Source organism: Pristis pectinata, chromosome X (assembly GCF_009764475.1).
Source record: "Pristis pectinata isolate sPriPec2 chromosome X, sPriPec2.1.pri, whole genome shotgun sequence".
Taxonomy (NCBI): domain Eukaryota; kingdom Metazoa; phylum Chordata; class Chondrichthyes; order Rhinopristiformes; family Pristidae; genus Pristis; species Pristis pectinata.
Genome location: NC_067450.1, coordinates 4,819,378 through 4,829,184, shown reverse-complemented (window position 1 = coordinate 4,829,184; position 9,807 = coordinate 4,819,378). Strand labels below are relative to the sequence as shown.

Sequence of the window (9,807 nt, the reverse complement as noted above, 5' to 3'; positions counted from 1 at the left end):
CATGCACCAATTATTATTTGTAATCACTTAATGATAGCGAATTTGCAGTGGCATAACCCATTATGGCTTTTAAATCATTCTTCTTAATACTTAAAGAAGCTTTGCCGTGTTACACACGCTTCTTTTTAAATTACCTCCCCCCCTCCCGCCCTCCTTTTAATCATACGTGTTTCCCCTGCAGGATTCAAGGAAATGGTTTAAAAAGGCACGGTGAAGTTGTTTGTGCGTTTGGAGCCCGGGATCGCTGCTACTTTCTGCTTTCTACCATCTGACCACCCTCCTCAATGGACGGCAAACTACTCCTCCTTGTCTTTTGCTCAGTGGTGAGCTACCTCGGAATGGCCACGTGCACGAAAGAGGGAGAGCTCGAGTCAATCTATCTGGCAGATCGTGAGGTCAGTCTCCCTGCAAGAGCTCAAATTGCAGCGGTAAGAACTCTACTGTTCTTCTGAAGTCTTTTTATCCGCCCAGTAAATACTCAGAAACTGAGTTAACTTTGGAAAAAGCAAATAAATTGCAGATGCTGGAAATCTGAAATTAGAAACAGAAAACGCTGGAAACACTGGGTATCTGTGGGGAGGAAAATCCGCCACGATCTAGCCTGTCAAGTATTTGCAGCATTTTCTGTTTTTATTTCATCAGTTCTGCCTTAAAATGTTAACTCTGTTTCTCTGTTTGATTTGTGAGAGTTCCCAGCATCCGTGGGATCTCGCTTTAGTTTTTACAGGTGCCTGTGGGTTATGATAACAATGTGTTTGATGGAAATGTATCCCGTCGGGAACCTAAAAATAGTCTTCCAATGTTTTTGTAATTTTGTAATTTGGGAGCTAACGATTATTAATTGAAGAAAAGTCTCTGACTTGTTTCTTGCTCCACAGATGTTGCGTTACGTGCAACTTCCAACATTTTATGGGTTTAATGTTTCTTTTCCCTGCTCACTTGTGCTGGGGTCTATTCCACAGGATTTCAAGCTCATTTCTCTTGACAGATCGAAATCCACAGACCCAGTTGTTCAAAGGGGAGAGGTCGGAGAGAATTGGCCCAGACTCCGTCTCCAATGGACTCTCCCCTTCCAGCATGGTTGCTTCCTGGGTGTTTATTATCTAGCAAGTTGACCACAGGGCTGGGCTTCATTGTTGAGCCCAACCCTGTGCTGACTGAAAGGCCAAGCGCACACGTTTAGCCCCAGAGGTCTGAAACCCCTAGGTGCAAATGGAGGTGAGGAGTACATTACCCTGCTCTGAGAGGCTGACTAATTGCTCGAGTCTGACTGTCTGCAGGATGGGGGCAGGTACACTGCAAAGAAGCAGGGCAGTGATCGCACGCTGAGCTCGCTGGTGAACTCCATAATCCATGTCCCAGAAAAAACTGGAAGAAACCCTTCCTTTGTATTCCAGCCCCAAAGGTAGGTTTGCACTGTTGTCTGTGTTGGTTCGTTTCAAAACTATCTAAGTAACATGTGGCTTCAGTCACCCCTCCCTCCAAAACATAGCTCTTTGACGGTCTTTATGTGAGCCTGCTGGAGTTACAATGTTTCCTTAGGGAAGGTAAATAATTAAGGTACAATAAATAGTGAAAAAATTCCTGGAGGTCAGGACTCTTGACCATGTCAAATGGGAAAATTCAAATAATCAAATAAAGCTGGTGACCACGGTGTAAAAATCCATGAAGAACATGAGGAAACAGGAGCAGGAGTAGGCCACTCGGCCCCTCAAGCCTGCCCCACCATCCAATATCATGGATGATCTACCCCAAGCCTCATCTCCTCTGTGGCAGTTCCCCATAGCCATCAATTCCCACATTTTCCAGAAACATATCCACTTTAAGTACCCCAGTGATCCAGCTTCCACAAACCTTTGGAGGTTAAAAAAAATTCCAAAGATTCACCACCCTCTGCAAGAAGTTTGGTTAGGCCACATTTGGATGACTCTGCTCCATTCTGGTCACCCCATTACAGGAAGGATGTGGAGGCTTTGGAGAGGGTGCAGAAGAGGTTCACCAGGATGTTCAGACTGACATTAGCTATCAGGAGAGAGTGGACAAACTTGGATTGTTTTGTCTGGAGTGTCAGAGGCTGAGAGGTAACCTGATAGAAGCATATAAAATTATGAGAGGCAGAGACAGGGTAGATAGTTGGAGTCTTTTTCCCAGGGTGGAAATGTCAAATACTGGGGGGCGTAGCTTTAAGATGAGACGGGGAAAGCTTAAAGGGATTTGAGGTAAGTTTTTTTTTACAGAGCTATAGGTGCCTGGAACATGCCGGCGGGGGAAGTGGTGCAGGCAGATATGATAGCAAAAATTTAAGAGGCATTTAGACAGACATATGAACAGGCAGGGAATGGAGGGATATAGACCACGTGCAAGTGGATGGGATTAGTTTAAATTGGTACCATGGTGGGCCGAAGGGCCTGTTCCTGTGCTGTATTGTTCTGTGTAAGTTGCTATACACCTCGGTTTTAAATGACTGCCCCTGTGCTCTTCAAGGAACGAAATCTGCCATCTTAACCTGTTCTGGCCTGTATGTGATTCCAGACCCACCAATGTGACCCTTAACTGTCCTCTGAACTTGTCTTCCGGGGAGCGGGGGTGGGGTGGGGTGCAACTGTGATAGACGATAAGAAAAATTAACCATCAACTCCCACCTTTCAAGGTCTATGCATTCATGAGAGCTAGAAAGTACCAATGTGTGGGAATCAGAGATAGACAAGATTAGGCTGAGGTCTACTGGTCTTATCGTCAGAAACGGGCAACGTTCACTGCCCGTGTCCACCGGTTGGGCAGATGCCAATCTGATCGATGTCTTCAGGAAGATGAGAGAGAGCGCGGAAGTCAAAGAGAACTATTTGATATTCTCTTCCTTTCTCGTGGACCTTAATAGAGGAAATGGTCAGTGACAGAAGAGAAATTGAATGGAGGTGCTAAAAATCAAACCCAAACCAAGCAACCATACAGTCAAAAACCTGCCGGTGTGAATGAGTGGGGAAAAGGTGATAACAAGTCGCAAGGTAGGTTTAGCTACATTTACTGAATGATTCAGCCTTGATTGGAAAGGCACGTGCTGCTTTCATCTGCTACAGTGAGCTTAATCACTGGTGCATAAGACCTTCAGAGTGTACAGGCAGACAGAAAAAGAAAGCATGAAATGTGGAGGTAATCAGGAATGGTGGTGCAATGGTTAGAGCCGCGACCTCACAGCTCCAGCACATTCTTCCTGTGACCATGTGCGTTTCCACTGGGTGCTTTGGTTTCTTTCTATGTCCCATTGGCAAGTTAAATTGTAAATTGCCCCTCGTGTTGGGTGGTTGTAGAGGAATCGGGGGGAGTTGATATGTTATAGAGAAATAAGTGGGGAATGGGGTTGATGGTGTTGTTCTGAGAGCCAGCTCAATGGGCTGAATAGCCTTGTATGTAATGAGAAGAACGAAATAAAGGGAGAAGAGTGTAGAAAGAGACAGAGATAGGACTGTAAAACTGGAGAGAGAAGCAGATGGTCACATCCAAAGTGCAGACATCAACAGGGAGTGTAGCTCACTGTGCTCTGATCCTTTTGAAACAGGCAGCATAGCACTTGCAGTGATTCTCTGAGCTTTCGGAGGAAGCTGGAATGCCTAAAACTAGTGATCTTAAAATTCTCATCCTTGTTTTCAAATCCTTGCATGTTCTGCCCCCACCCCCCCCCCCCCCCCCATCTCTGTAGTACAATAACCCTCTGAGATCTCTGCTCTCCTCCAATTCCAGCCTCTTGACCTTCCCTGAGTTTAACCACTCCACCACTGGAGCCCATGGTTTCAGCTGCCGGGGCCCCAGACTCTGGAATTCCCTCCCTAAATATCTCCCCCTCTCTATCCCTTTATGGTTGCATCTTACAGTTCATCTCTTTGACTGATTTGTCTTAATATCTCCTTATGTGGCTCAACATTTTTTTTATGGCAACATTCCGGTCAAGTAAAATGGAAGGATCTACACTGCTATATGAGTGCAAATATGTGCTTTTTTTGAGATGATAATTAATGCCATTCATTGGTGTCACTCAGGTTATGATGCTTTTACAGTGATCGCTTCTACCTTGTTCTTAAATTGATTTTTGTTTGTCTTCAAATGACTTTGGTTCAGGTTTGGGCGTGAAGCTCAAAGAACCTCCGACTATGGCACTGAGGCTCGGATACACTCCCGGGGATGGGATATCATTCCACCACAGTTCTGGAGCATGACAGTGCCGCAGCGTTTTGGAAAGAAGAAATAACGGAACTAGACACCTCAGAGCCTCCCAACGACAGCGAGCGTCCTTATCGCATCGGCTAAACTCAACTGAGAAACTAAACTATACTTGTCAATTCAACACCTCCAAGTACTGTGTTCCTAGAAATAAATGTGTTCATTTGCGATAATTGTAACTGTCTTTATGAACAGTCAAATAAAGGCAATATTTAGAGAGTTGCTTTACTCATTGGAGATTTTATTCAGAAAGCGGTTCTTGCAAACTCTTCACAGCAATGGCTTATTTTCCCCTACTCCACCATCTCCTTGCAAGGACTGAGACCGTCCAATGCCCCTGTCATTTCCTTCACTCCCCCTAAAGTTCCCACAGCCCTCATTGCACACTCTCACCTTTGCCTCGTTTCACTCGTCTCCCTCACACTCGTCACCTTCTCTGTGAAACCGACATCCTGCTCCACGGTCCCTCAAATTGCGACCACCCAACTTCTCTTCTGGACCTCCAATCTGCTGATACCATTGGGGGTTCTCGCTCCCTTGGTGAACTCTCACCCTCAAATCTGCCAACCCTTCTCCTTGGTCGCCACCTGTTTCTCATCTACATGCTGTGCCTTGGCAACATCGGCCTAAAACGTGTCAGGTTCCGAGTGCACTATGGCAACACCCAACTCCACATCACTGCACTCTCTTTCCACTACTCCACTGTCTCCACCCAGTCAGATTGCTCGTCCAGCATCCAGTGCTGGATAAACAGAAATATCCTCCTGCTGAGTCTTGGCAGGATGAAAGTCCCTGTCAGTAGAAAGTCACAGAGAGATACAGCACAGAAACCGGCCATTCAGACGCTCGAGTTCATGACAACCACAGACCACCCATTTCCACTACTTCTACTCTAACCCCATCTTATTCTTCCCACATTCCCATCGACTTCCCCCAGATTCTACCCCTCACCCACACACGACAGGCAATTTACAGCAGCCATTTAACCCACCAATCTGCATGTCTTTGGGATGTGGGAGGAAACTGGAGCACCCGGGTCACAGGGAGAACGTGCAAACTCCAAGCAGACAGCACCAGAGGTCGGAGTCAAACCTGGGTATCCAGAGCTGTGCCACTGTGTCACATGAACCCAGGGTGAGCATCGGACCACAATATCTACTCCATCAATAGTACCTTGTTCCCACCTCTGTGACACCACCTGGCAATGTACCCGCCTCATCTCATCTGCTGCTGAAAACCTTTTATGCACGCCATTTGTTACCTCATTATAATTATTCTCACTCACTCCCGGCCACCCTCCTTTCTCACCCTCCGTAAACTTGAGGCCATCCAAGACTTTATGACAGTATGTTAGTGTGTGTGAGATGTGGGAGTCGCTGGCTGCCAGCGTTTCTTGCCCAACCCTAATTGCCCTTTAACTAAGTGGGTCTGCAGTTACACAATATCTATCTCAGGCAAGGACTACAGAATTCCTTCCCCAAATCAGTGAACCGTTTCTGACATCTGCTTCTGAATTCCAGATCGATCAAAGTAACCAGGTGTAAAACACCGCAGGTTCCACGCTGGGGTTTGAAATAATTTCCTCCAGAATCACAGCCCAGAACTCCGCACATTGGTGCAGTAACTTATTCCCTGTGCTACCACCGGCACACCCATAGAAATTCGTGCAAGTTAAAGCCCGGGTTAGATGGGCCGGCCTTGCTGATAGCATTGCCTCCTCGGTGACCACAGTTGCAAACTTTGTCCCATTCTCCATTGGAAGAGAGATTGACCAATTCTCCTGAAGTGGTTCAGGCTCCACCAACCTTAACATCAAGCTGTCCAGTTTCCAGCGACCAAAACCCTTCACACGGCACTCCAGGGTGCCTCAGCATCATAGCTATGTATTTGTCATTAGTCACGTTAATGCTGAATTATAAGTTAAAAAGGCTAGCTGATCACATCAGAATACAGTCCCTCATGGGCTCCCCATTTGTATTGTTTCGGCTATACCGAAGAACCATCGTGGCAATTAATAATCAAAATGTTCAAAGTAATGGCAGGAAAATTATTGAATTTTATATACATTGAGAGTGACACAGACTAATGAAACTTTTAAAATTCAAATATGCTTGCTCTTGAAGGCATTCACTTTAAAACTCTCTACCGCAGCATGGTTGAATTATTCATTATTCTCGAGATATTGTCACACTGCAATGTATTTATTGCAGTAATCTAAGTGGGATCCTGGCACAGAATCTGTCTGTCAGGATTATTGGTGCACGAAGGCTGCTGCAGGAGGATCATCTCTGACCTACCTGATAAGGTGTGCAATTACCTTGGAGCACCATTTGGCCAAATTTCGCAGTGTAAGAAAAGATAGACAATACACTGTCTGACAGCACAGTACACTGAAGAGTAAGTTAAGGCCACATTCACTTCCTGTTTCATTAACTTCCAAAAGCACCCTGAGCAGTGCATTAACCAAGGAGTCAAAGGTGCTCCAGTTACCCAGGTTCAATCCTGACCTCAGGTGCTGTCTGTGTGGAGTTTGTACGTTCTCCCTGAGACCACAAGGGTTTCCCCACGGGTGCTCTGGTTTCCTCCCACATCCCAAGCACATGCCGGTGGGTTAAATTGCTCCCGTTGTAGGTGAGGGGTAGAAGAATCAGTGGGGAGTTAATGGTGTATGTGAGAGAGAAAGGGTTACAAGGGACTAAGTGGGGAATGGGGACACAAGAAAGGCTGCAGATGCTGGGAATCTGGAGCAATACACAAAATGCTGGAGGAACTCAGCGGGTTGGGCAGCATCCGTGGAGGGAAATGGGCAGTCGACGTTTCGGGTCGAGACCCTTCATCAGGACTGAAAAGAAAGAGGGGAGATAGCCGGTATCAAGAGGTGGGGGGAGGGGGTGGAGCAAGAGTTGGCGGGTGATAGGTGATCACGTGGTCGAAGAGCAGGAGAGCAGCAGAGATCACAGAGGGGGGGCAGTGAGAGAGGGTCTCAGAGGACTCCCGTCGAAGAGAGGAGGAAAACTTCTTCAGGGTAGGCACACCTCGAAGAGACTTCGCAGCGGAGCAGCGAGATGGAGGCACAAGAGACTGCAGACACTGGAAATCTGGAGCAACACACAAAATGCTGGAGGAACTCAGCGAGTCGAGCTGGTGTCGATTCGATGAGCTGAACCGCCTCTCTCTATGTCATTAGGAAATATGAGGAATTCATCCACGGTGGAGAGAATGCAGACAGTGCCCTTCTAGTCCTGATAAATTAATATTGCTATTTATAATATCTGTGATGATACCAAATATTTCAGACAAGCTCCAGATAGACTTGCATTTCCATAGCACTTCTCACAACCTCAGCATATTTGAATTTTAAAATTTTCGTAAGTCCATTTCACTCCTAACATTCATAAAATTCCTGCCATTACTTAGAACACTTTGATTATCAATCCCTGCGATGCTTCTTCAGCTCTGTAACCTACCAGCTCAATACAAATGAAGAGCCCGCGAGGGACTATATTCTGATACTAACAGCCAGCCTCGTTAATTTATAATTCGGCATTAGCATACCTAATTAAAAGTACAGAGCGACAATGCAGAGGGACTCCGGAGAGCTTCATGGAGGGCTTTACAGCCCAGCCAGTGAAGGAATTTTTGAAGTAGCTATTGTCAGGTAGAAAAGGGAGCAGCCCATTTGCATACAGCAAGATCCCAGACAACAACGACGTACACAAGGATGCTTCAGTGAGGGATAAGCATTAGTTGGAACAGCAGAGAAATTTCTCCTGCTCTCCTTCAAAATTTTGCTGCACAGCTGACAGCACTGTGCGCGTAGAGGAAGCGGGGAGGTTTTCTCATTCGTGGGATGTAGGAGTCATCCAAAAAGTCCAAGTTCCAGCCGGTGTCAATTATACAATCAGACTGCTTGAGTGGGTTTTGAAACCACAGGCTCCTAACTCAGAAGTGAGAGTGCTACCACTCGCCCACTGACTCCTGAAATTGAAGTGTGCTTAGATCAAACATTCAAAGGGCAGCATTGGCAGTCCTTGAAACCACCATGACACAAGGACTCAAAGACCAAAGCATCAGAGAACAGGTTTGGAAGTGGCCTTACAGGCCATTCTGATGCTTGGAGACTTCCCCATCCTCTTCCCACGTTGCTCGTGAAAGGGACAGGCAAAAGGAGAAAATCGTGCAAAAGAGGCTGAAAATGAGCTGGGAAATGGGGCAAGCACACAGAAATCCGGCATCCATTGTGTAAAATAAAAACAGGAAATGCTGGAAACACTCAGGAGGTCAGGCAGCATCTGTGGAAAGAGAAACAGGGTTGACATTTCAGGCTATGGAGTCATACAGCAGGGAAACAGGCCCTTTGGCCCAACTCGTCCACGCCGACTGTGTTGCCCAGCGAGCCAGTCCCATCTGCCCGTGTTTGGCCTATAGCCCTCTAAACCTCTTCTATCCATGGACTTATCTAAATGTTGCTAATGTGCCCGCCTCAACCACTATTTCTGGCAGCTCATTCCAAATACGCACCACCCTTTGCGTGAAGAAGCTGGCCCTGATGTCCCTTTTAAATCTCTCCCCTCTGATCTTAAACCTATGCCCTCTTGTTTTCAGCACCCCCTCCCTGGGAAAAAGACTCTGTGCTTTCACCCTGTCGATGCCCCTCATGATCAGGGTCAGGATGCCCCTCTGTCAGGTCACCCCCTCAATCTCCCACGTCCCAGGGAGTAAAGTCCTGGTCGACGCAACCTCTCCTAGGTCTGGAACCCTTCATCAGAATGGCTTCAATAAAGTCCTGCTCCTTGATGGCTGAGCTCATCTCCCAGGCTGTCTGGCTGCTATTGTGGCTAAGCATGCCTGACTAGGCCATAGAGTGGTAGTAATGAGCAGTGAAGGGATCGACATCTCTGGCACAAGCTTAAGTATCTTGCTTTCTTTGAATAAGAGGATGGATGCAAATGTATCTCATGGCCCACATCACTGCAGAACACCAAGCCAGAGAACTACAAGAGGCATGTGGCCACACAAGACACAAGGTCAAGCTGCCTTGGATGCACTGAAGATCTTCGACGAGATTCCACCTCCCTATGACAGAGGAAACACACAGGTGTTCCAGCAGCCCTGAAGGTTGCACTTTTGAAGCTGACTTGCAAGCTCGCGCTTCTTAATTGCCTTGCACGTGAAGTTAGTTGGAAATACCCAGTCACAGTCGTTCCTGAAGAGTAGCGAAAAGGCAAAGCCAAGCTCCACCTTGAGAAGAAAGAAAGTTTTGAAACTGAAGAGATTGGTAGAGAAAATTGAAAGTAAAATTGCCAAGTATAGTGAAGTCCTGCAACAACATGGTGTCCTTGTTTAATAGATTCACTCAAGAGACATTGACGATAAAAGTGTGGGGTGATTTGGAAAAACTTGAGGGGACAGTAAAGGTTGGGAACAAAGTTCTGGGGGGGGGGGGGTGGGGGTGGTTTGTGCACAGGACCACGCGTATCAAAAATCTCATATTTGTTTTGGATGACCGTTGGACGTTTGCCCCCACCTGCTGCAGTGTGAACTTGCTACAGCTTGTGAAAGAAATGTTATTCCTAAGGCCAGACAATACCC

General features: G+C 46.7%; 1 protein-coding gene and 1 pseudogene across 1 annotated transcript; both read left to right on the top strand.

The window, feature by feature from the left end:
- The first annotated feature begins 241 nt into the window (after positions 1–241).
- npffl (neuropeptide FF-amide peptide precursor like) lies at positions 242–4,243 on the top strand. Its single transcript, XM_052009722.1, has 3 exons — positions 242–428; positions 1,281–1,405; positions 4,114–4,243. The coding sequence occupies exons 1-3, from the start codon at positions 285–287 to the stop codon at positions 4,241–4,243; spliced, it is 399 nt and encodes a 132-aa protein (XP_051865682.1). The 5' UTR covers positions 242–284.
- A 3,550-nt stretch (positions 4,244–7,793) lies between these two features.
- LOC127566905 (60S ribosomal protein L13a-like) lies at positions 7,794–9,562 on the top strand (annotated as a pseudogene).
- The last annotated feature ends 245 nt before the right edge of the window (positions 9,563–9,807 follow it).

Coding starts and splice junctions, on each gene's coding strand:
- npffl (XM_052009722.1), top strand. CDS start 285: ATGGACGGCAAACTACTCCTCCTTGTCTTTTGCTCAGTGGTGAGCTAC. Junction 429..1,280: donor CAAGAGCTCAAATTGCAGCG/GTAAGAACTCTA, acceptor GACTGTCTGCAG/GATGGGGGCAGGTACACTGC. Junction 1,406..4,113: donor TTTGTATTCCAGCCCCAAAG/GTAGGTTTGCAC, acceptor ACTTTGGTTCAG/GTTTGGGCGTGAAGCTCAAA.